Source organism: Ochotona princeps, chromosome 17 (assembly GCF_030435755.1).
Source record: "Ochotona princeps isolate mOchPri1 chromosome 17, mOchPri1.hap1, whole genome shotgun sequence".
Taxonomy (NCBI): domain Eukaryota; kingdom Metazoa; phylum Chordata; class Mammalia; order Lagomorpha; family Ochotonidae; genus Ochotona; species Ochotona princeps.
Window position 1 is genome coordinate 13516322 of NC_080848.1, and position 23301 is coordinate 13539622.

Here is a 23301-nt window from a genome sequence, read left to right on the forward strand (position 1 = left end):
CCAGATGAAATGCTTGATGCTTGGTTATGTCCTCTGGTCCTGTATTTTGGCATATATACATATATACGTATATACATGTATACATACACAGGTAGATAAAGGATTTTCTTTATTATAATGACTAATAAACCATCTCCTTCCTTGGTATCTTTGCTTCACTGGTCTCGGGTAGGAGAGAAATACCTCTCTTACCTTCCCACTCTTCCTGGGGAATCTCTCACAACTCCCACTATCCCGGGACCTGAGCCCGCTCTCACCTCACAGCCCATCCTGTTCCAGGGACCTCTGCCTTTGGGTGGGTTTAGCAGCTGTTATGCTTGAAGGCCAGAGAGGCAGGTTACGTCCTCCAGCCTGGGTGTGCCTTGCTAGGAACCCTGCTATCAAGGTGTGTGTGTGTGTGTGTGTGTGTGTGTGTGTGTGTGTGTGTGTGTGTTTCTAATTTGTATTTAGAAAGAAATGGAGATCATGAGCCAAGGCTGGGCTGGGAGCTCCAGCCAGGTCTCCCACGTGGGTGGGAGGATCAGCGTTATTGCCTCCCAGGGTCTGCATTCGAAAACAGGATCAGGAGCCAGAGCCAGGATCAAGCACATCTTGATTGGTATATTCCCTGATGGGCTGGGCTGTGCCAAGCAGGGAGCAATGTTTATGGCCTGCAGGCCTTAGGCAAAGCACCATTAGCTTGACCCCAGTGCTGTGCTCTGCTTCCTCAACTCCAGCCCAAAGCCTCACTGACAGCTCAACACAATTTACCTCTGGTCCCTGTGAAGACATGGTTGGCTGAATGAGTTAATAATGTAAACAAAATTACAAGAATCTGTTTAACTTGCTTCTGAAAACAAACCTTTAAGGGTATTTAGCACATTGTGAGCGGCAAGTAAACAGTGCTGCTGTTTCCCAAGGGGGCTTAGCTGCTGGGCTCCTCCCTGATTTTGGAGTAGCAGAGACGAGGAGAAGCCTGGACTGCTGCTTCAGACATCCTCACGAAGCTGCACCACCTCTGGCTGGATCATGAGGAGACAGACTCCAAAAGGTTTCCTGAGCTCACCCAGGGATCTAACCACAGGTCTGGTTCTTCACATGAGGTCAAGCATCTCCCTTTGGGAATGTGCAGACATTGCCTGCCACGCACCTAGGGTCCTTCTGCAATTAGTGTTAATGAGTCTTTCTCCCATGTGCTGTGTTTCCCTGAAAGCAGCCGCAGCCTCACATCCTACAGCCCCCCACGGCCTGCCATGGCCTCAAAAGCCCTCGCTGCGTTGTTGGTTGGATTCAAATTGAATAACTTCCCTATTTCCTGGGGCCTTCGCATCTATCCTCCAATTTGATCACCATCAGAGGTGGCAGGCACAGGCGAGGTGGCTGGTAACGAGGGCCAGGAGGGCATCTGCCCAGCAGGGGCCGTGGCACAGGGCAGAGCTGGCTGGGGCTGGGGCAGCTGTGAGCGGAGGAGGTCCCGCTTGACAGGGAGGTCCTGCGGCCAACCATTCACTCCGCAAACATTGGCGGCTCTGAGGTGCAGAGTGTGCTCGCAGGCCATCCACTCGCTGTGCAAAGATGACACATCTGGAGCCGAGCACGCGTGCCTGCTGCCCCCAATCACGGGAGGTCAGTTGAGAGCTCACCACGGAGTGCCTGCACACTCGGGAGGCAGCCTGGCTGCTCTGGACTTCGCGGTGAGCCGACAGCCAGCTCCCAGCTGACCTCCACGACCGTGCTGGGGCTCCAGGATTGGATTGTTCTCAGGCACATTTGCGCACAGGACACAGCAATCAATGTGCACTACCAAGTCCAGTCCTAGGCCCTCTCTCCTTGTTGCCTCCTGCCCCTCTCCTCTTCTGTGAGTTTAGAAATCCTCTCCTCCCCAACCCCAACACACACACGCTGGGATCCAAATTCCTGCCCCGCTCACAGAAACAATCTTCGTGCCAGGAGCTGGAAACACAAGGACACAGTCCCTTTGTTCAAGGAGTGGCACCTGTCCTGTCACCTGGGTGTCAGCCAAAACTTTCTTCAATGTTGGTGTCCGTTATAGGAAAAGGATGGAGCTTCCTCTCTGGATCCACACCCCACTCCACCACACACACCCCCAATTATCAGCCTGGCACCCATGAGGAAAGCTGGTTGGCAGCTACTCCCTGGGGAATCCTGTTGTGTGGAGTCCCACTCCGGTGTCCCTGGGTTCGCCCAGCAATGTCCCTTTGGCTCTTGGCTACGACTGGGGGACCCAGTCCCCAGCTAGAATCTGGTTCATGTTCTTTTCACCCTTTTGTTTAGAGGAACTAGGAGGGCCTATGATGAAGGCTGTTAGGGCAAGGAAGTGATGGGCCACCATCACCCCAAAAACATGGCTCCCATGGCTAAGCTTTCCAGCTTACTGCATGGCCTCCCCTAAGCTGCCTGACAGCCCTCCCACCCCCATTCTCCACCGTATCCTGTACATTTGGAGGGTTGCTGGGTTGGAAATAACAAGCTGCCCGCTAGCTCTCTCCTCCCGCCAGGACCATATCTGATCCCTGCCTCTCGCCCTCCCAAAGGGAGGGACCCAATCAGGCAGGGATAGGAGGGGAGCTCAGAGCAAAGCAAATCTGGGAAGGCAATTAAAAAGGCGATCTTGGGGTTAGAGACTGGGAGTAGGGGGTGGACCTTGTGGCTGGCCAGGCCAGGAGAAGCCAGGGAGAAAGGGCCTGAGTATACTAACCGCAGGAGCAGCAGCTTGACCTCAAGGTGTAAGTGCACTAACGCCTCAAACTGTGGGCCAAGAGGGGTCAGGACAAGAAGGGATGGGTGGACTGTGATCAGCTGGGAAGGGTTCTACAGCCACAAAAGTGGGTTCCTGCCCTGCAGGACTTGCCCCAAGGCAGCCCTCAAGGGCCAAGGAGTCCTCAGGGGCACCCCACAGGGAAGTGGACCACTCTTGATCTTACCCTGTGAGCTCCTCGGTCTAAGGGTGAGCAGACCCTCTCCTTGGAGGGGAAGATGTTGGTGCATCAGGGAGTCCCTTTTGGGAGGTCTCAGGCTGAGGTGCAGATGAGACTGCCCCAGAGTGAAGACTGGACAGAGTTACAGGCCGGGGGGGGATTGGGGAGGGCGACAGTGGAAGGAGCAGACCCACTTGGGGAGTCTGAAAGGCAAGACCAAGCGCAGGTGTACCAGCCTGGGAGGGAGTGGCACTAGGCCCCTGCCCACCCACATGGGAAACCCGGATGGAGTTCTGGGCTCCCAGCTTTGGTCTGGCCCAGCCCTGGCTGTTGCAGGCATTTGTGGAGAACAATAGAAGATGGTTGCTCTTTCTCTGCATTAAATAAAGTGAAATTTAAAGCCAAGCAAGTGAAGAAGCAGCCCCTCTTCCCCATCCAGGGCAGTTGGAGAGAACATGGGTATGTGCTTGGGAGGATGGCAGTCACCAACAACACCCTGTGGCCTGGCCCCTCCCCCACCGACAGTCACTGACAGCCTGTGGCCCAGGGTGGGGGCCCCCTCCCACAGTCACCCTGTAGCCCGGGGGTGGACAGCACCAACTCTCACCTTTCTTCCTTGGCCACAGCCAACTGCCCTGCTCCTCCTCTTGCCTGGGACCAGCCCCATCCAAGATGTACTAACATGCTGCCACGGGCGGGCAAGCACCTGCTGATGTTATTAAATGAACGTTCTGACTGGTCATACACCTGCTGTGTCCAGCACTGTCTGGTTTTATCTGCGCAATCACTTTGGAAGTAGGCGTGGTGTCCCCATTCGACAGATGTGGACATGGAAGCCCAGAGGAGCCACCTGCAAGGTCTTCACGTAGCTGCTCTTTCCCCTAGAGGGCACGGTCACAGCCTTCAGAGACACATTTGGAAGGGAAAGGAGTGATTCCTCTGGGTGGGCTTTAGCACACCCTCCTGCAGCTGCAGGGACCCCCTCACCCCTTACTCCCTGCCCTCCACTAAAGCTGCTGGTCCGGCTCCCACCCTGGGCAGCTGAGCACTGCCATCTAGTGGCCACAAACCCCAACTCCGTTCCTCAGGGACGTTGCCCAGGGTTCAGCCGAAAGCTCCTGTTTTCATCCCACTCCTCAACCCCGCAGCTTGCTGACTACCAGGCCCTGGGCGAAGGGCAGGAGGACAGAGAGAACCAAGAGCTGCAGTAAGGTGGCAGAACATCCACCTGACCCCAGGCTGGTATCTTTGGAAAACTCAAGGCGCTTACAAGTGTCTATGGCGGGTGGGTATGTGGGTATGTGGGAGTAACTGGGAGGTCTCAGGGCCAGATATGGGGTCAGTTGGCTCTGGGAGGCATTTAAACTCTGCTGTATAGGCCGAAGATCATCTGGAAGATTCTGACACAGGGAAGGGACGCAGGGAGGTCATCCTGTCCCCACCTCTGCCTGACTGGGCTGTGGCTTGGCCACAGGCTCTGTGGAGGGATCTCCAAGTACTTCTTGCCACAGCGGAGAGCTTCCTGTTGAGTATTCTATAACTCAATCCAAGATTTAATCTGAGACTTGAAGGCATGGGAGCCCTTCTGGCTGGGAAAGTGGGGTCTGAGCTAGGCGGGGAAGATGGGGGTTGGGTGGAGTTTAGGAGGGCAGAAGACCTGCCCCGCTCTGTGGGCGGTGTCAGCCTGGGACACGTGGGCGTGTGAGTGAGGTCTGGGACAGAGAGGACATAATCACCCGAAAATAGAGGTTGGTAAAACGAATGCATAGAGTGGAAAACCATGCAGCTGTTAAAATGATGATTTAGATAAATATTTATCGATATGGAAAGATGCTCACAACATACTGTGCAGGGAGAAAAGCAAATTACAAAATAATTTGTACAGCATGAAGTCATTTTGAAAAGCATGAGTTTCTACATGTGGTGAAAAAAAAATCTGGTTGTGTTTAACTCCAGGTGGCAAAATTACGGCCAATTAAATTGTTTTTATATTGCTTCTCTGCATTTTTTGCATTTTTTCCCCACAATGAATATGTCATACAAAGAATGAAAGTTTGAAAAGTCACCACAGCAAGTTGGCTTGTCACTCCGGGTCTCAGTGTAGGATCCTTGAAACAGCTCAGGCAGAATGCAAGAGGGGGATGCCCCGAGGGTGGAGTAGGGGTGGAGGACGGGGCCTGGGCCGGTGACCTGGGGGCCAGGGAGGTGACCGACACACTCCAGTGTCTTAGGCATGGTTGGGTCACCGAGTTTCACCAACAAGCCTTTCCGTGGGCACCATCTGTTCTCTGCCAGCCAGCTTTGTCGGTGCGCAGCCATGTGCACTTGAACTAGGGGGCGGCCAACACGTTGTGACTTGCAGGGCAGCCCTGGGGAGGAGGGCTGGAACAAGCCCTGGTTCCTGGCCTTGCCCTTTCTTTCAGGTCCTTTGCCCTGCCTCAGTTTCCTGCATACAGCAGGCTCCCAAGTCACCACAGTCCTCTCCTTAAGATTTACCCTCCGTCTGCTCAGGCCCCGAAGTTGTCCCCTCTCCACTCTGAGATACACAAAGTGGACCTTGGCTCATCACAGGATCATGCTGAGGGGGTGGGGGAGAGGACAGGGACTGAGCCAGCCCTGAGAGCTGGGGGGGCGGGCAGCAAGCCAGGCTTGTCTGCAAGTGGGAGACCTGGCAGTACCCACAGAGTGACTCACCTTGGCACGGACACAATGGTCAGGACGGGCACACAGCCTGCTGCCCACTGCACCCCAATTCCCCTCACATGCTTTCTGAGAAGGGCACTTGCAGCGGGGGGGGGGGGGACTCACTCTGCCCCTGGGGGCCTGACAGCCTGACATCTCAGAATAAAAGTGGCTCAGCCCCCTGGGGGCTGTGCTCACTGAATGGCGCCCTCCCTGGCGCCAGCGAACAAGGCTCTGTTCAGCCAGTGCCCAGAAGAAGGGGCAGAGACCCAGGCAAGGCCAGAGGTGGCTGAGAGCTGGGGGGAGAGAGGGGAGGAGGAAGAATTATCTGCTTCCCAGAAGTCCCAGGACCCATAGGGCTGAGGGAACCAGTGGTGGGGTGGGTGGCCCTGGAGCCGCAAGGTCCCAGGCTCCTGGCGGGACTCTGCAGCTTGAGGTACCCAAAGCCACACAGCCCCGGAGGCCTTTCCCACTTTCCCTGCCTGACGTGTGGGGACTTGAAGGAGATAAATCTCAAGTGGGAGAGCAAGGGCTACCAGGGGAACTGCAACAAAGGGTGCAATGGGCCCAGCCAGCTCATTCATAACCACTTTGTGGAGCTGTCACAGCCTGGGGTCTGGGTAGGCCAGGCAAGGAGGGTGAGCTGTCAGAGACCCCTTCTCAAGCACTCCATGCTCCCTCACTGGTCTGCCTACTGCAAGAGGGAGACCTCAGCTTACTCTGCAAAGACACGTTCCTGGCTGGGACCACCAGCAACACACAGAGGGCAGGAACATGGGGGCGGTTGCTGTGCTCAGAAGGAGCACACCAGGGGACTGCTGGGAGTGGGCCATTTCCCAGCTAGCATGGGCTGGTTTGCACTTCCCTGAACTCCCAGCCCCAGGCTGGCCCTGAAGGAAGTACTGAGAGAGAAAAGACCTGGGCATGGGAAAAAGGGCTGACAGGTGAGTCATTCCTACCCTTTTCTGCCAAGAGTCAGGGTCTCCCCACTCCTAGGGTCAGGGCCGGGACCCACCACCCAGCCAGGAAGCCTGCAGATAGGCTGTGGCCCAGCCCCACCCCCTCAGGCCATGCCAGGGGGCGTTGCTAAGTCAACTGGGCAGTACCCACCCCCAACTACTCCTCCATAAAGTCTGTGGCCCAGGAGCCTGCAGAACCAGCCAGGATGGAGCGTAGACGTACCACCTCCCTTGCTCGCCGTTCCTACACCTCCTCCGCGGCTGAGATGGTGTTTGGGGCTCTGGCTCCTGGGCGCCGCCAGGGGTCCGGTGCCCGCCTTTCCCTGGCCCGAATGCCTGCTTCACTCCCGGCCCGGGTGGACTTCTCCCTGGCTGGGGCACTCAATGCCGGCTTCAAGGAGACCCGGGCCAGTGAGCGCGCTGAGATGATGGAGCTCAATGACCGCTTTGCCAGCTACATCGAGAAGGTTCGCTTCCTGGAGCAGCAGAACAAGGCGTTGGCGGCAGAGCTCAACCAGTTGCGGGCCAAGGAGCCCACCAAACTTGCCGATGTCTATCAGGCTGAGCTGCGGGAGCTGCGGTTGCGGCTCGATCAGCTCACGTCCAGCAGCGCTCGGCTGGAGGTGGAGCGGGACAATCTGGTGCAGGACCTGTGCACCCTGAAACAGAAGTGAGGACAGGACAGGGATGGGAGTGGGCTGGAGGCAAAGGGTGTAGTATCTCAGGCAAGGGCTCTCCCTCATCAGCCACAAAGGGGGCTGGACAACAAAATAGCTCTGGGCCGCAGGGACCTGACTCCCAAGGGCACCCCAACTCCTCCCCACTGGAAAAACAGCCACATGTCGTGCAGGTAGTCAGGGCCCCTCATCTCCTGCTCATCTATTCTAAGCCTGGGTCTCTATAAGGAAGGAGAGGCTGGGGTCTCTGCAAGCGATGGAACCTTGGGGTACAGGAACTAGTGAGCCAGCCTAGTTGCCAAGCAAAGGTGCATGAGCCTAGGTGGGTGCCATGCAGCTGGGAGGCAGAGACCATCACAAACTGCACTTGTAAAGGCAGGTCCCCAGCTGGGAGCAAATCCCTGGGGCACAGGCCCTACTAAGCTGGTGGGCATGTGTGCCCTCCACAAGTGTGTTTGCTCATGCAGCAGCAAGCACACACTCAAGGATGTGCCTGTGTGAGCAGAAGCAGGTGCAGCGACTGTGATAAGGCACTTAGGTAATAGGTTCAAAGCTGCTCACCTTCCTGGCCAAGGCACCCTCTAACCCCTATCCCTCCTGCCACTCTGCCAGTCCTGGGGGGTGGGAGTGTCTTCAAGACAGCAGCCCCAGGGGTCTAAGGCTCCTCAGAAGAACCCAGCCCCAGGAATGTGTCCCCCACCCCTCTTTACCAGGCTCCAGGATGAAACCCATCTGAGGCTGGAGGCTGAGAACAACCTGGCCACCTACAGACAGGTCAGTGAGGGGGAGCAGGGGGCAGCAGAGGGTGCAAATGGCAGCCCCCCAGAATGAGATGCTGTGTGCCACCCTCCCCAGGAGACGGGGTGAAGGCAAAGCCGTGGAGTTGGGGGAGAGGAGTCTAGGGTCAGAGTGGCCTTTCACCCCTGTCCACTCCAGGAAGCGGATGAAGCTGCCCTGGGCCGCCTGGACCTGGAGAGGAAAGTTGAGTCGCTGGAGGAAGAGCTCCGATTCCTGGGAAAGATTCATGAGGAGGTAAGGCTGGGTGGAGAAGGGGGCCCAAAGGGGAGACTGAGGCAGTGGGAGGAGGAGAGCCAGCTAGGAAGGCAGAAAGACTGCAAGGGCAGAGAGGGGATTCCTAACGCCTGATCCAAGCCATTCAGAGATACCCCCATTTACCAAGGACAACAGGCCCATGGCCGTGAGACAGCAGTCCTTGCAGAACAATGGGGCCTCCACCATGGCCACACAGCCAGTCCCCTGGCCTCCATCTCAGAGCGGGCTGGCTTAGGTGCCAAGCTGAGGTGTGTGATCCTATGCAGGTCATACTCTGCTCTGACCTCAGAGCCTCGCATGAGACTCCATGGTCCCAGCGAACCTGGGAACCCACAGGGACACCCCTCATCTGGTCTGTTCCATCTTCAACACAGGCCACCTGGCTTCCCCTAGCCAAAGCCCATGCCAAAAGAGGGTAGGCAGAAGAGGGTGGGATGCTATGTGGGGCCCCAGCCACAGCCCAGACTCTGAGCCAGGGGCCGCTTCTCTCACCCTGACCAGGAGATACGGGAACTGCAGGAGCAGCTAGCCCGCCAGCAGGTGCACGTGGAGTTGGACGTGGCTAAGCCTGACCTCACAGCAGCCTTGAGGGAGATCCGCACACAGTATGAGGCCGTGGCATCCAGCAACATGCACGAGGCAGAGGAGTGGTACCGTTCCAAGGTAGCCTTTCGTGGGACCAACCTGCCTCTTCCAGGCAGCCCTCCCTGCTCCACTCCTTCCAGTGAAACAGGGTGCTGGAGGAGGCTGGGGGAAGGTCCTCTCTAGGTATGAACTGCCTTGTGCAGAAAAGTGATATGACATAACCAGGGTGACTCCAAAATACTCATGTTATTATTGCAGGATGGGAAACAGGGGCCTGGGTTTGGGGTGGCATGTGGGACATTCAGGCCACATAGGTTGTAAATGAATGGAGGGCAAGACCTGGGTGCTGCAGAGGCCAGGAGAGAGCACAGAGAGGCAGGGCTCAGATGCTGATCAGGGCCTAGCCAGGCAACCGAGAACCAGGAGTAGCACAAGCCCGCCATAGTTTAAGCGGTGTCAGCGCCTGACGGGACCAGAGGCCCTTCCAGTCATGCACAGGGAGGAAGATTACCAAAAACCAGCCATCAAGGTGAGCCGTACCAGACGTGGTTGCAGCACCCAAACAGCATACGTGAGAACCGGGGGTGGGGGAGGAGGCAAAGCCAGCAGGGGAATGTGGGCTCCCCTGCTGGACAACCACTCCCACTGGAGAGCATGAGTTGGGATGGGGGCAGACCAGACCAGGCAGGGCTACAACACCTGTGGGCCTCATGTGAGCTAGATTGGGGAAAACCAGGCTGGACTGACTGTTTCAACTGGTACAAGCAAAAATTAGAGTGGGTGAGGGTTGGTTGGGCTTTGCCACATCATCAGATGGCACAGGCTGGAACTCGGGGCCAATTCTGTTAAGTTAAATGCCAGAGCCACCTGGAGAGTACGTAATCCAGAAGTTGGAGTGGCCTAGTAGGGAGATAGTGGGCACCTCCCCTCATGGGTAACCACTCCCACTGGAGAACACGAAAACCAGGACAGGGGCAGGGGTGGCTAGACAGAAAGGCACCTGCCAGTATGTGTGTGGGATTGACAGTAGGTTGGTTGGGTTGAACTAGGTTTCAATCCCCATTGACAAGTACGTGTGCTAAATGGGATGTGGACAGACTGAACAAGCCTGCAGTACATACTGGCAAGCATGGAACCAGGGTAGGGAACAGGCCTGGTGGGGGCTATGGGGAGTCACCCCAACTAGGCTGCAGCTCTCACTGGTTTGTGTGAAGACCAAGTATGAAGTGGGTAGGATCGAGCTGGACTAACACCCATTGGTTCAAGAGGATGACAGGGCTGGAAATAGAACTGACCCAGCAATTGTAATGACCAGTATGTGCATAAGCTGATTGGCGCGACGGACTGTGCCAGACCCTGTACTGGCAAATTCATACAAGAATCAGGTTTGGGATTATCTCAGATGAAGTTTCTTTGGAGATCCCTCCAACTAAACTGCTGATCTCAGAACCCCAACCATGAAGAGACTATGTCAGCCAGTGGATTCTGAATAGGTTTCATCGTGATTGGAATGGTGAGATTGGCAGCAATTCAGAACTGTTGAACTATCAAAACTGCTTGAGCAGGACCCTCGGAGCGCGCCTCACATCAGGACCTGGGATGTGTGGGAAGTTGGGTGGGGCTTTTCCCTTTGTTTCTCCCCGACCCTAGATACAGGGAAAAAATGATATTAGTGTGGAAACAATGGTATTACCCACTTTCCTGTAGCCCTTGACCCTTTGTACCCTAATCAACTAAGTAAAATCATTAAAAACAAACAAACAGCCCTCCTGGGATCTGCCATTTACCCCCAACCGGTTTCAGTGTACAGGGGCATCTGCCAGTGCAAAACATTCTGGATCAGCCTGCCAAATCCCACCCTTCCTTCACTGGCTGAGTAGGCACCGGGCTAGGTGCTGAGGTCTGCAGTGGCTACCCTGCCCCCTGTCCACTGGCCACAGTCACTGTAACCCCAGCCGGGCCCTGGCCATGCCCTGCCCCTCAACCAACAGCCTCTCCCCGTTGCAGTTCGCCGACCTGACCGACGCTGCTGCCCGCAACGCGGAGCTGCTCCGCCAGACCAAGCACGAGGCCAATGACTACCGGCGCCAACTTCAAGCCTTGACCTGCGACCTGGAGTCCCTGCGGGGCACAGTGAGCACGAATGGCCCGGCTCCCCGGGAGGCTGCCCAGGGAGATGGAGGGGGTTCACCAGCGGGCGGGGACCACCGACTGAAGGCGGGGTTAGGGTCGGGGCCCCGTGAGACCCACTGACCGGCTCCATCGCGCAGAATGAGTCCCTGGAGAGGCAGATGCGCGAGCAGGAGGAGCGTCACGCCCGGGAGGTGGCGGGTTACCAGGAAGCACTGGCCCGGCTGGAGGAAGAGGGGCAGAGCCTCAAGGACGAGATGGCCCGCCACCTGCAGGAGTACCAGGACCTGCTCAACGTCAAGCTGGCCCTGGACATCGAGATCGCCACCTACAGGAAGTTGCTGGAGGGCGAGGAGAACCGGTGAGCCCTGCCCACAGCCCTTGTGGGGTCTCCCTTCGCATGGCCCACCTGACTGCCCTGGGGGTTCCGTCTTCATTCGTCTCTCCCACCAGCCCTCTCCTAACACAATGAACGTCCTGATGGATGTATGAAAGGGTGAATGGATGCAATCTACACTGATTGGGTTCCCAGGTTCAAAGGCTGGGGTCATTCCCCAAAGTAGGCAGCTTGGGTCCTACCCACCCAGCACAGTCTCCACTGTTCTCTCCCACCTCTTTGGACACCTCTGCACCCCTCAACTCCTGCCATCCTCCTGCACATCACACCCAGGTCCCGGCAGACTTTGGGGGTTCCAGAGGCTGCTGTGGCCGCTGGGGACAGTGTGGCAGTGGAGTCAGCTGAGTCAACTGGCCCAAAGAAAAGGGTGCTCCTGATGGCCCTGCTTGAGGCTGTGGCCCCCAGGTCAGAGTTCCCCCTTTGCTTTTTTTTCAGCATTACCATTCCTGTGCAGACCTTCTCCAACCTGCAGATCCGAGGTCAGTAGATCCCAGCCATGGCAGTGGGCATTGGACTTCCACTGCCTCTACCAGGCCTGAGGGTTGCTCTGGCCTGGGGCTGGGGCTGTGCTTGAGAAACTTCAGGAGTCATACAGACCTGGGAGCCAGAACACTCCCTAATCCTCTCCGCCCCCAGTGCTACTTCTTGTGCCCTGGGGGCTGTTCCAGCTGGGGCTTGCACCTGCCCTGCCCCATGTGCCACCCCACCCCTTCTCCAGGGCAGAACTCCCCCTCTGCCTGTTTGCCCACCCCTCTGAGTGTAATTTCTGTGTTTCTCTAACTGCTTGTCACTACAGGGGGCCACAGCAGCAAAGAAGGGGAAAGTCACCAGGTCACGAGACAGCTCAAAAGCCTCACCATACGGGTTGTCCCAATACAGGCTCACCAGATTGTAATTGGAGCCCCGCCGGCTCTCGGTTAGCAGCCTGCCTCTCCCACACTGCGCTTCGTCCAGCTGGACCCGGGGGAGCCTCCCCAAGTCTCTTCTCCTGGTCTTCCCCAGCTACCGCCTCCTAGCCTCCTAGGCTTCTCCTAAAAGGGGCACGGTGCTGTTTCCCAGCAACCTCAGTGCCTGTGTGGGGGTGAACGTGGGGTCAGTGTCAAAGCTGGATGCTCTGGGGCCTCTAAGCAGATGCTAACCACACTGCTGCAACCCCCTCCCTGGAAGTTCCTGGTGGCTTGCCTGGCCCAAGGCTCTGTGCTGATTTGGCCCAGTTGGTTATTTCCCCTAGGACTGCTGTTCTGATCAGTAGTGAGGTTTTCCCTGCTCTTGGTTCCAAGCATTAGTGAGTGTGACATGTTTTGTATAGGGTGCGGCTGGGAGGGGAGCTAAATTGCTTTTAACTCGTGTGTGGCCTTCAAGTGATTCCTTGCTGCGGGGGGTGCGGGAATGGGGATGAACAGTCCACTCCTGCGCTGGAGTATTTAAGAATAGGAGATACATTCAGGACCAGAGGGCCCAGCCAGGCCAGCGGGCAGAAGTCACCCTGCCAGAGCCAGAGGGCCCGGCCAGCAGAGTCTTGGCAACCAGCAGAGAGAAGGAGAGGGGCAAGGGGTGAGGGGGACAGGAAAGGAGCCCACATACAGTGAGCACTCAAATGTACCAGATGTCTAGCGTAGATTTTATTTAAATGTTTATTTGAAGGGCAGAATGACACAGAAAGGGAAAGACAAATCTTTCCCAAATGGCTTCAACGGCCAGGTGCAAACCAGGAGCCTGAAACCCCATGGGGTCTGAGCACTTGGGCTGACCTCTGTGGCTTTCCTAGCCCTAGGGGAGCTGGACTGGAAGTGGAGCAGATGGGACTCGAACTGGTGCTCTGATATAGGACACTGGCTCGGTCCCACCAGAGAAGCAGGCACAATCATCGCAATTTTGCAGAAGGCAGAGGTCAGCTGACATGGCCCGCACTCAGGTGCCTGGCTAGTGGCTGAGCTGGCACTTGAGCTCCAGCTACCTGAGGTCAAACTTGTGTCTTCCTTCCTTGGTGTAGCAGGGTGCCAGGCAAGGGCTGGTGTGAAGCCCTTGCCTGCTGGGACTGCACAGCACTGTGGGGACTTGGCAGCGTGTGTGTGTGTGTGTGTGTGTGTGTGTGTGTGTGTGATGGGCATCCCTGGCCCCTTTGCAAGTGCCTCAGTACTTCTGCCTGGCTGACCAGGCTGATATGCCCATGGCCAGGGTGTGTGATAGGTGGGGTGGGTGTGTGATAGGCAGGGTAGGTGTGGGAGGCAAGACCCCAGTGTTCTGGGAAGCCCACGGGAGGTCTCCTTCCCTCCCACTCATAGAAACCAGCCTGGACACCAAGTCCGTATCCGAAGGCCACCTCAAACGGAACATCGTGGTGAAGACTGTGGAGATGCGGGATGGAGAGGTGAGGGCAGCTTCCCAGGGAATGGGGGCCCTGGAAAGCAGCTCTTCCACAGGGCAGTTCTCAGGGGCTCCTGGCACCTCAGCCATGCATGGGCGTCCCAGCTCTAGCTCTCTCCCCTTTCACCCTCAGACCCCGGTGGCCCCAGTACCAGGCCTGGAGAAAAAAGGGAGAGAATGAATGAAAGCTGACTTCATTCGCAGCTCTGGCTAGGGTCTGTGGGGAAGGAGTATGGAAAGGGGAGGGTTTTCCTGTCCAGCACGGTCAAGGACAAGGGCAGCTGCGGAGGAACGGGGAGAAGGAAGGTGATCCATGCTGGCCCCAGCCACTGTCACACACCAGCCTGCCAGGGGCCAGGTGTGTGTCCTGGGTGCTGCTGCATCGCCCTGCAGACAGCTGAGGGAGTTATTTGAGGCTACCATCAAGAGAACTGAGACCCCAGGAAGACTAGGGTGATAGTGAGAGGTCTGTGGTCTGCATGAGCTCCTGACTGTTGCCCTGTCCCCCTACAGGTCATCAAAGAATCCAAGCAGGAGCACAAGGAGGGATGAGGGAGGTGTGGCCCATGGCTGGCCCTGCCCTGCAGAGGAGGGGCCTGCAGCAGGAGCAAGATGGCCGCCTTTCTCCTCCCTTAGCCCAGTTCTCCTGGATCTGCACGCCATCTGCCACTCCCATGCTAGCTTGCCACCCCAGGCTCCATTGGCAGCCGTAGTTCAGCCGGATGGCATCCACCCTGCACCCAGCAACTACAACTAACAGGGCCCAGTGTGGAGGGGCATGGCCAGCAGCCAGGGCACAAGTAGGGGGGAAAGGGAGACGTGGGGTGGGGAGTGGAAGAACCTGATCAAGCTCATCCTGGATGCCTGTCGTGATGCCGTTGCCAGAGCGAGAGTCCTTCCAGGCCTTCGGGTTCCTTTAGGCTGTTGGAGTAAAACCCAGTTTGGGAAGTCCCTGCAGGCCAGGGAGCCTGGAGAGGAGCTGGTTGCTGTTCTTCTTGCTTGGCCTTGGTTAGACTGAGAGTGGATGGGGCCAGCTTGCCACCCCGGGACCCCCGAAATGGTGATTCCCGAGTCTCAGCCACCATGTGGGAGCTTGGTTGTCAGCATTTGGGGGGTCTACAGTGAAGTGGAGAGGGAAGGTGTGCTAGGTGTGGGTAGAGAGGTCAAACCCATGAGGCTGTCCCCGACACTCCATACAGACTGGGTATGTGTGCACTAGGAGATGGGGAGGAGACAGATGGGGCATTCCTGGATGTCAGCATGGGGGCGCATGTGGCTGACCAGTTGTACTTGGCATGTGTGCTGTGGAGATGGAGGACGTGACATGACTTCTCGAAGATGGTGAAGGAGGAGAGGCAGGGGCTGCTGTCCATGAGGCAGCACATGACTCCCACGTGGGTCTGAAGACCTTGTCCGCAGCTGCGCAGTCCTGGCTCTCTGGCTTGAGGCCCTGCTGAGGCCACCCTTCCCCAGGGTAGCAGCTGCTTTTCCTTCAGCCAAGGACTCCAGCTATCCCTCTCCTGCACCAAGGGCAGCCCACAGTTTGGGTAGCACCCTGATTTAGAATTGGGGAGATTGAAGCGTGGCTTAGAAAAGACATCTGTGTTCCTGCAACCTGGGGGTGGGGGGCACTTGAAGTCACATGTCTACCCCATAGTGCCTGCTCCACTTTCTCTGGGAACTTTGGAGAGTATGGAGTGGCACCCGGTAGCCAGCAACAGTGTTCTCCTCTCCCCTCTCAGCCCAGGGGGTGGCAGAAGCAGGGTCTTGCCCACCTCCCCAGACTCGGTGCCTTCTTCCCCTTCCCCCTTCCTGCTGCTACCTTTAGCCACGGAGGAAAAATAAAGTCAAGTGCTGTGTGGTTTTGCCTAAGAGTGGACTCCAGTCTGTTTATGAGGCAGGGAAGCTATGGCCAAGATGTAGCGGGCGGACAAGAGCTGCTGGGCTTCCCCTCACTGGTCACTCTGAGGGATCCCACTGTGGCACAGGTGCCCTGCCCCCAGCCTATGTCCAGTCCCTGGGCATAGCCCTGGCATGCTGTCTGCCTGCCTTGCCTCTACTATCCCAGTTAATATGTCTGTACCCCAAACTGCTGCTTTCCCTGCCAGCCCGTCAGAGGCCAGGGAGCAAGCCCAGGGGGACGTACACCAGCACCCTCCTCTCTTCCTTCTTCCCCCTGTGCTCCTGCTGCAACCCACAGCCACCTGCAGCCTCCCAACCAGTGCAAGGGTTCAACACCCACACCGACCAGTCAGTCTTTTGCTTGCTCCTGCCTAAGGGTTAAGTCTGAAGACCTGTGCCTTCTGGCTACCTCCATCCGGACTTGGTGCCCCATCTCTCCCACCCACTTGTCCCCACGTCTCAGATCAGGCCCCAGGACTTTCCACAGGGGAGCGGGTTGTCCCTTATCGATCTGGCCACACCCCCTTACCCAGTATCCCAGGCCACAGCACCCCTACCCCATCCCTGGAGCTTCTGGCATCGTTTAAGAAGCAGGTGGCAGTGCAGCTCATCTTACGGGGAATGGGGTGCCTAGGGGGAGAAGCTGGGACAGCAGCGGCACATGTAGCAGCAGCAGCGGCAGACGTGGATGGCAATGAACACCAGCGTGATAAGCAGGTAGCCCATCAGGGTGAGCTCCACCACAGCGCGAGTCTCAGGGTCCGACAGCGAGGCGGCATAGCGCCCGCGAGCCGACACACTCAGCCGGAAACCGGCCACAAGCTGGCCCTGCCGCCAGCAGTAGTAGATGCCGCGGTCGCTGAGCTGGGTGAAGCGGATGTGCAAGTGGTTGCCGTGGTCGATGAACACCCGCATGGACCTGTTGATGCCTTTCAGGTACTCGGTGCGGTAGAGATGTCGGCTGTCCTTGTCCCAGGCCACCGCGTGCTCGGGCCGGGCTCCGGGACACGAGATGACAAGTCCGTGACCCAGTCTCTGCTGGTGGAACTGGATGGGCACCTGGGGCACCCAGGGCCGGCTGCCCAGCTTGGACACATAGTTGTAGATGGCCAGCACGCCCTTCCGGTCTGTTTTGCGCTTCTGGCAGGGCTCCTGGCAGCTCTGAACCAGCAACTCGGGGGTGTGGTCCCTGGCTGCGTCCCGCAGCTTCCTGGACAGGGCGCGTGAGCCACAGGACACCACATCCGGCATGGTCTTGCGGTAGCGCGGGGACAGGTGCGGGCTCTGTAGGTAACAGAGGCCGATGCGCCACTGCTCCCCATGCACTCCGCAGCGGTCGCATGGGGTCCACTCCCAGAAAGTGGTGAAAATGCGCAGGTTCCCGTGGTACTCGTCCTCAAAGGGCTCCTCGCCCTTGTCCCTGAAGGTGGCCACCATGCCCTCGCTGCTCTGGATGTCCACATCGTAGGCATAAAAGTAGTCCCCCCTCTGGGTGCCGCAGAAGTACAGGCCCGAGTCCTCGGGTTGTGCTCGAAACACCAGCAGGCTGAACATGCGGATGCTGAAGCGGACCAGCATGTCGCTGCCCGCGCGCACCTGGGCCGCCTCGGTCAGCACGCGCCCGTCGAAGTCCGTCAGCACCCTGGTGTGGCCGCTGCCCAGGTGCTTCTGATAGTACCAGACCACGGCCAGTACCTCCTCTGGCTTACAGTGGCAGGGAAGTTCAAAGCTCATGTCGGCCAGGTAGGCCGCGTTGTCGAACATCAGGAAGGCAGGGCAGGGTGTCTTCTGGAAGATGTTCTCCTTCTCCACGAGCTCAAAGGCCCGCAGGCTCTCCCACGCCCACAGCAGCAGGGCCAAGCTGGCCGCCCTCATGCCTGTAGGAGGCAGGAGTAAGGAGGGGGAGGGGCAGGTAGACCCCAGGCACTGAGGGCCCACGCGGCTTCGAGAAAACTGACAGCTAGCGAGATGAGTTCTCTGTAGGAGGAAAGGATTAAGCAGCCGCAGGAGGAGCAGGAGGAAGAGGAGGCTGGAAAGAAAGCAGCCCAGGGCCAGGCCATTTATTCCCAGCTTGTGGGCCAGATGCCCTTTCTGCTGTTCCAGACATGACCTCAAGGAGGAGCCATTCTAGAACCTGATCCTCACTCCCCTTTCTAGAACACTGGCACTCCCCCTACCCCCACCCCTCCAAGAATGGGTCCAGGGCAGAGGGAATGAGAAGGGCCCAGGTGTGTGGGCAGGGGCATGTGTTCTGCCTTGTGCTCCAGGGCCTGCCATGCTGCTTCCTGGCAAAACCCTCCTCCCCTTCAGTGTGGTGGAGTGGTGGTTGTCAGGGGGTTGGGGATTTGAGGGGGGAGACACAGGGGACCGGAAGCCCACCCAGGAAGCTGGCCAAATCTGGACTGATGACTTGGGGCCTTTTCCAGGCCCACTGTGCCCAAGGGCTCAGTCCCTAGGGGGGAAATTTTACACTGCCAAGGAGACAGCCTTTGATCATCTGTTGATTAAATGTCCATTTATTGGGTTTGCGTTAGAAATATTCTTGTTGGGCTCGGCAGCGTGGCCTAGTGGCTAAGGTCCTCGCCTTGATCCCATATGGCCGCTGGTTCTTGTCCCGGCAGCTCCACTTCCTCTCTATCTCTCCTCCTCTCAGTATATCTGACTTTGCAATATAAAAATAGAAAAAATAAAAAAATAAATAAAAAAAAAAAGAAATATTCTTGTTAAGGACTGTGGAGATGAGTGTCTTATCTGCCTGCAAAGATGGCCAAGTGTGCTTCTTGCTTCTTCTGCAGAGAGGCTGTTCACTGCTTGGACACATCTGTCTTTCCGGGTCAGCAGGCTAGAGGCGTAGCGGAAACCTGCCCTCAGGCTCCTGGCCCCTTCGCTGTCCTACAGCTCCACAGTCCCTGATACTGAGACATGGAGGGGCTGGAGCAGAGGGGCAATTCCGTTCCTGCTTTGGTTCTCAGAAGTTCAAGTTGAGAGACTAGGGGTGGGTTTCTCACAGTGGTCCTATGGAAACTCTAAGATCACAAGGCCTGCCAAGCCTTGGCCAGCGGCCACTGGGGCCTTCGAGGGCAGCTGGCCCCCGTCAGTCGACTCCATACATCGCTCGCAGATCCTGCAGGAGCCTGGCAGACACCTCCTCTGAGCCTTGTTCCTGCTGGCTGCACCTCTCCTTCTCCAGGGTCCTGGCAGCTCCCATGGCCTGCAGCTTCTGGAACAAGCTACGGCAGCTTTCTCGCTCTGCAGGGCTCAACAGGCTCAGGTTCAAGGCGAAGCGCCCCGTGCTAGCCAGGCTGTGCAGGATTCCCAGCACTGAGGTCCTGTCGGCCAATCTCACCTCAGCAGCCAGTGTTGCCAGAAGTTCACCCAGGAGTCCGAATCCCACGTCCACCTGAAAAAGGCGGCCCAATTCCGGCCCCCCAAGCTGCAGCAGGGCCTGGTAGCGCTCGGGGCCACTCCGCCAGTGGCGCCGCCAGTTGCGGTAGAACTCGGCTGAGGTGGTGGGCTGGGAGATGATCTCCTCCTGATCCAAAAGGAGGGAAGGGGAGTTGAGAGCTCTTCCTGGCTCCTCCTGCCAAGCTGAGCTCAGCCTCCCTGACTTCTGGTAGCTTCCACTTAGGGTCAGTGGACAGAAGCCTGCCTGCTAGCCCAGCATGAGAAATAAGGGCTGTGTAAGTGGATGTGTGTGTGTGTGTATGCGTGCATGCATGGTGAAATGTCAGCACTGGGGCTGAGAAGCTGAGAATCCCAGGGTTGGGAGGACGGTGGGAGGCGAAGACTGGCCTACCTGTGAGATTTCAGTGGTCACCTCAGGGAAGGTCCTCCCATGAATGGTGTGACAGTTCCAGGGCATGCTTCTCTTCCCCCTGATCTTGTCCTTCCGCTCCAGTGGCTTCAGATGGGACGCCAGCACGATACCCCTGTGGGCAAAGAAGAGGTTGGGCTTCACCCTCTGCAGGGTTTTCACGACAGAGGACCAACCCATTGCAGGACGGAGTGAAGGTGACAACGGATCCAGCAATAGTTTGTAAGTGCCTCACAGGCCTCCGTGTCCGGAACCTCATACTCAAAAACTCTCAAACTCGAAAACGACAGCGGTTGCTCTCCTTATTCATGAGGAATGGAGGCTCAGAGAGGTTAAGGCACCTGCATCAGATCACACAGGCTGAGGGCCAGCAGCCAACCTGAACTCCTCATAGGAAGGCACCCTCTGCTCCACGGCCCGCAGCTTGGCTGCGTTCTCCCGCTTGTACTTCTCGTCGGCTGCCAGCGCTGCCTGCAGCTCCCTCTCTAGGGCCTGGAAGTCGATGGTGCCCGTCTGGTCCATGTACCTGGAAGGGCAGAGGGTACTTGCGTCAGGGGAGGGGTGGTGCCTGGGAAACCTCTGCCAGGACACAGATGGCAGCTCACGTCCCTCACCACGGGGCGGACCTCCAGAATAAAGTCCTCCGTTGAAAGAAGCTGAGTTGAGCAGCGACGACTCACAGACAGATCAGTGAAAACACAGTTGTGGCTTTCAGTTTTGGGCCTTCTCTTAAAAAAAAAATTGTGGCTGGTGTGGTGGCATATGGGCTAATCCTCCACCTGAAGCACTGGCATCTCATAGAGGTGCCAGTTTCAGTCCTGGCATTTCCACTCCTGACCCAGCTGTGGAACAAGCTCCTAGCTCCTGGCTCTAGCCAGTGTGGCCATCTGAGGAGTGAACCAAGCTGATGTGAGCTCAGTCAGTCACTCTTTCAAATAAATAACTGAAACAGCATTTCCTGATTCTCTCTCCAAATGTCCACATCAGCCAGGTCTAGGCCAGGCTGAAGTCAGGAGCCAGGAACTCCACCTGGGTCTCCCAAGGCAGGAGCAGGATCCCAGTCCTTTGCTCATCACTTGCTACTGCAAAGATGTCCTAGCAGAAGCTGGATGGGAACTACTGAGTGGTCCAAGCTTCAACTGGCACGCTTGGCTATGGGATGGGGGTGTCCCGAACAGCAGGCTTAACCTGCCATGCTTACAATGCCATCCCAAAAGTCCAGCTTCTGTCAGTTACTCCTGAGCTCAGAAATCATCTTTGATCCTTTAGGAAAAAAATCTTTCATAGAAGAACACTTTCCAGCCAAACCAGATGTGATGGTTGGGCAGGCAATTGGAGTGGGAAAGAGGGAACACGATGATTTCCCAGCCCCCAAACCCCTCTGTTTTGTCCAGGGTTGGAGCCAGGTGCCCAAGGCCCTGTATTCAGTACTGTGTTTGTACGGACCTCCCACAGGGACCTGGTGGGACCTTTCCACGGAGAGATTAGTCCTCTTGACAGTCTAGTCTTAGTGCCGGCATTTATAGGGGCACTTCTACGTGTTCCTGGGAAAATGCAGTTAATGGAAGATCTTTGTATGTCTCTCTCTATTCCAAATAAATTAAAAACACATACATATTTAAAAATAATAAACATTGGGGCTGGTGCGGTGGCTCAATAAGCTAATCTTCTACCTGCAAGTACTGGCATCCCATATGGGCTCCGGGTTGGGTCCTGGCTGCTCCATTTCCCATTCATCTCCCTGCTTATGGCCTGGGAAAGCAGAGGAGGCTGGCTCAAGTCCTTGGGCTCCTGCACCCACGCGGGAGACCCGGAATAAACTCATGGCTCCAGGCTTCAAATTGTCTTAACTCTGGCCATTTTAGCCATTTGGGGAGTGAATTAGCAGTTGGAAGATCTCTTTCCCTGCCTTTCCTCTCTCTGTAAAATCTGAGTTTCAAATAAAAATAAACCTTTTTAAAAGAAGCAATAAACATTGATTAAAATAAGTTACTTTGATGCAAAAATCTTTTGAAAGCATGCAGTTTTCTAAATCTTTATTTGAAAGGCAGAACTACACGGAGGGGGCAGGGGCGCCAGACAGAGAGATCCTCCATTTGCTAATTCATTCCCCAAATTGTGGCAACAACCAAGGTTGGACCAGGCCTAAATTAGGAGCCTGAAATTACAACAAGGTCTCCCTTATGGGTTGCAGCGACCCAGGCACCTAGGCCATCTTCCATCTTTCCCAGGCACATTAGCAGGGAGCTGGATTTGAACCTGCAGTCACATGAGATGCTAACATTGCAGATGGAGGCCTAATCTACCAAGTCCCAACTCCCGCTGCCTATTTCTTCAATAATATGCATTTTCATGCACTTTTTGAAGATCCCCATCATAGGCATGGCTTAATACGTATCTTTGCATCGAAATAAACACATCTTTTAATAACATTTTCACACATTTTTCTCAAGTACCAGGGCTCGGAATGCCACCACGCTGCACTTCAGATTTCTGGGGATTTGGGCTACATGTTGTGGCAGAAACACCTGCTACCATCCGGGAAAACGGCGGAACGTCTAGGGGTCTGGGCTGGTCTGGAACTGAACTCCGCGGTGTCCCATTTCTGAGCCCTCCAGAGTCATCAAATCAGCAAGACTAACCCGTCTGTCCTCCCGACCCTGCCACCGAGATCTTCACCACTGCGCTCCCCGCCTCGGTTCCCCCGCTGCTTTGAGGAGTCCTGACAAAACCAGAACAGGAGGGAAGCTCTGCGGCGTCCACGCCCGACATCAGCGGCTGCCTAGCAACTGTGCCACCAGCCTGCCCACGTGATCAGACAGGAAGCCTCCTTTAGGTGGCCTCGCGCTGCCTGACCAGATTCACGCGCACTCAGGCCTCACTTTGCATGGAGCAGCCCACGCTTTAGTTTGGGATTCCCAACTCTACCACCGGGTTTGTTTCTGCGTCTGCGGTCGGCGTTCCTCGGAGCCTGTTCTCAGGCACACAGCTGTCCTCCACGGCAGCAACGCGACCCCGGCGTCTCTGGGTCCTTTTTGGCTGGCGTCGGCGTGACGCGAGGCGGGCGCGCGGTCTCCGGCGGAGGACTGGACGTGTGGGCCGAGCAGGCGGCAGGTGAGGTGGGAGGCAGGTCGACGGCGTGGGAAAGTTGGTCCGGGAAGGGTGGGACCTTACAGAACTTCGTGTCGGGATCCGGAAGTCGCCTGCTACCCCACGGTGTCCTTCGGTCGCCTCCATCCTTCGCGTCCAGTTCCCGGGCGGGGAGCGTTAACTGCCCGGTCCTTCCTCTCCCTGTTCCGTCTGTGTCGGCGTCAGCTCTTTTGTGTCTTGATTCAGGTTTCTGTGCAGAATCTCAGATAGCGGGAAGCTCCTGGTGATCCGGGTCCCCGGTGGTGTGAGGTTGTAGGTAGCTCAGCCATCTTTCCACGCGTCCTTCAGTGTTCTCGGTGAACTTCTGCTGAAGTTATAGCGGGAGGAATGGACAGAAAACGAACGGGTAGGACTAGGTCGATGAATAAAGCAGCGAAGGTGAGGGTTGGAGAGTGAGCAGCGACTCTAGGAGAGCCAAAGAACAGAGTTAGGCAGATCTGAGGCAAGAGCATTTCTGACAGAGAAGAGCAGGTGTGATCGCCTTGTTGCAGAACTGAGTCTGATCCCGGAACGGCCCTTCAGTGGAACTTTATGCGTTTGCTTGTTGGGAAGTCCTGGGAGAATAAAAGGAGCGCTGTTCTGACAGCTCTGTGGAAGTAAAAAAATATGCATATGAAAATGTTCCTGACACACTTAACTGCCAATCTTGAGCTCCTTGGTTATGTTT

At 56.7% G+C, this 23301-nt stretch overlaps 4 protein-coding genes across 7 annotated transcripts in view; 2 read left to right on the top strand and 2 right to left on the bottom strand.

Moving 5' to 3' along the window:
• The first annotated feature begins 5221 nt into the window (after positions 1 to 5221).
• GFAP (glial fibrillary acidic protein) lies at positions 5222 to 14977 on the top strand. 2 transcript variants are annotated; one of them, XM_058675648.1, is made up of 10 exons: positions 5222 to 7229; positions 7950 to 8010; positions 8173 to 8268; positions 8791 to 8952; positions 10882 to 11007; positions 11145 to 11365; positions 11837 to 11880; positions 12198 to 12317; positions 13687 to 13772; positions 14282 to 14977. In XM_058675648.1, exons 1-10 carry the CDS (start codon positions 6766 to 6768, stop codon positions 14318 to 14320), a joined length of 1419 nt encoding a protein of 472 aa, XP_058531631.1. In that variant the 5' UTR covers positions 5222 to 6765; the 3' UTR covers positions 14321 to 14977. The 2 variants fall into 2 exon arrangements, with proteins under 2 accessions (XP_058531631.1, XP_058531632.1); XM_058675649.1 differs by lacking the exon at positions 12198 to 12317.
• Positions 14978 to 16031: 1054 nt separating this feature from the next.
• FAM187A (family with sequence similarity 187 member A) lies at positions 16032 to 18211 on the bottom strand. Its single transcript, XM_004597375.2, has one exon. The coding sequence runs from the start codon at positions 17543 to 17545 to the stop codon at positions 16301 to 16303; it is 1245 nt and encodes a 414-aa protein (XP_004597432.2). The 5' UTR covers positions 17546 to 18211; the 3' UTR covers positions 16032 to 16300.
• Positions 18212 to 18707: 496 nt separating this feature from the next.
• On the bottom strand, positions 18708 to 22201 carry CCDC103 (coiled-coil domain containing 103). Of its 2 annotated transcripts, none has more exons than XM_004597376.2 (4): positions 22127 to 22201; positions 19864 to 20010; positions 19467 to 19599; positions 18708 to 19202 (listed from the first exon to the last, which is right to left on the bottom strand). In XM_004597376.2, exons 2-4 carry the CDS (start codon positions 20004 to 20006, stop codon positions 18765 to 18767), a joined length of 714 nt encoding a protein of 237 aa, XP_004597433.2. In that variant the 5' UTR covers positions 20007 to 20010; positions 22127 to 22201; the 3' UTR covers positions 18708 to 18764. The 2 variants fall into 2 exon arrangements, with proteins under 2 accessions (XP_004597433.2, XP_058531993.1); XM_058676010.1 differs by lacking the exon at positions 22127 to 22201 and adding an exon at positions 20686 to 20783.
• A 234-nt stretch (positions 22202 to 22435) lies between these two features.
• EFTUD2 (elongation factor Tu GTP binding domain containing 2) overlaps positions 22436 to 23301 on the top strand; it is a 38722-nt gene continuing 37856 nt past the window's right edge. For both annotated transcript variants that reach the window (XM_058675342.1, XM_058675343.1), the window contains exon 1: positions 22436 to 22598. The gene's annotated coding sequence lies outside the window, so the exon portion shown is untranslated. The remainder of the gene's footprint in view (positions 22599 to 23301) is intronic.

Excerpts from the sequence above, each read along its gene's own strand:
- FAM187A (XM_004597375.2), bottom strand. The coding sequence starts at position 17,545 with ATGAGGGCGGCCAGCTTGGCCCTGCTGCTGTGGGCGTGGGAGAGCCTG.
- GFAP (XM_058675648.1), top strand. The coding sequence starts at position 6,766 with ATGGAGCGTAGACGTACCACCTCCCTTGCTCGCCGTTCCTACACCTCC. Across the intron at positions 7,230-7,949 it reads CTGTGCACCCTGAAACAGAA|GCTCCAGGATGAAACCCATC; the intron begins GTGAGGACAGGA and ends CCTCTTTACCAG. Across the intron at positions 8,011-8,172 it reads ACCTGGCCACCTACAGACAG|GAAGCGGATGAAGCTGCCCT; the intron begins GTCAGTGAGGGG and ends TGTCCACTCCAG.
- CCDC103 (XM_058676010.1), bottom strand. Across the intron at positions 19,600-19,863 it reads CCTTCCTATGAGGAGTTCAG|GGGTATCGTGCTGGCGTCCC; the intron begins GTTGGCTGCTGG and ends CTTTGCCCACAG. Across the intron at positions 19,203-19,466 it reads TGACCACTGAAATCTCACAG|GAGGAGATCATCTCCCAGCC; the intron begins GTAGGCCAGTCT and ends CTTTTGGATCAG.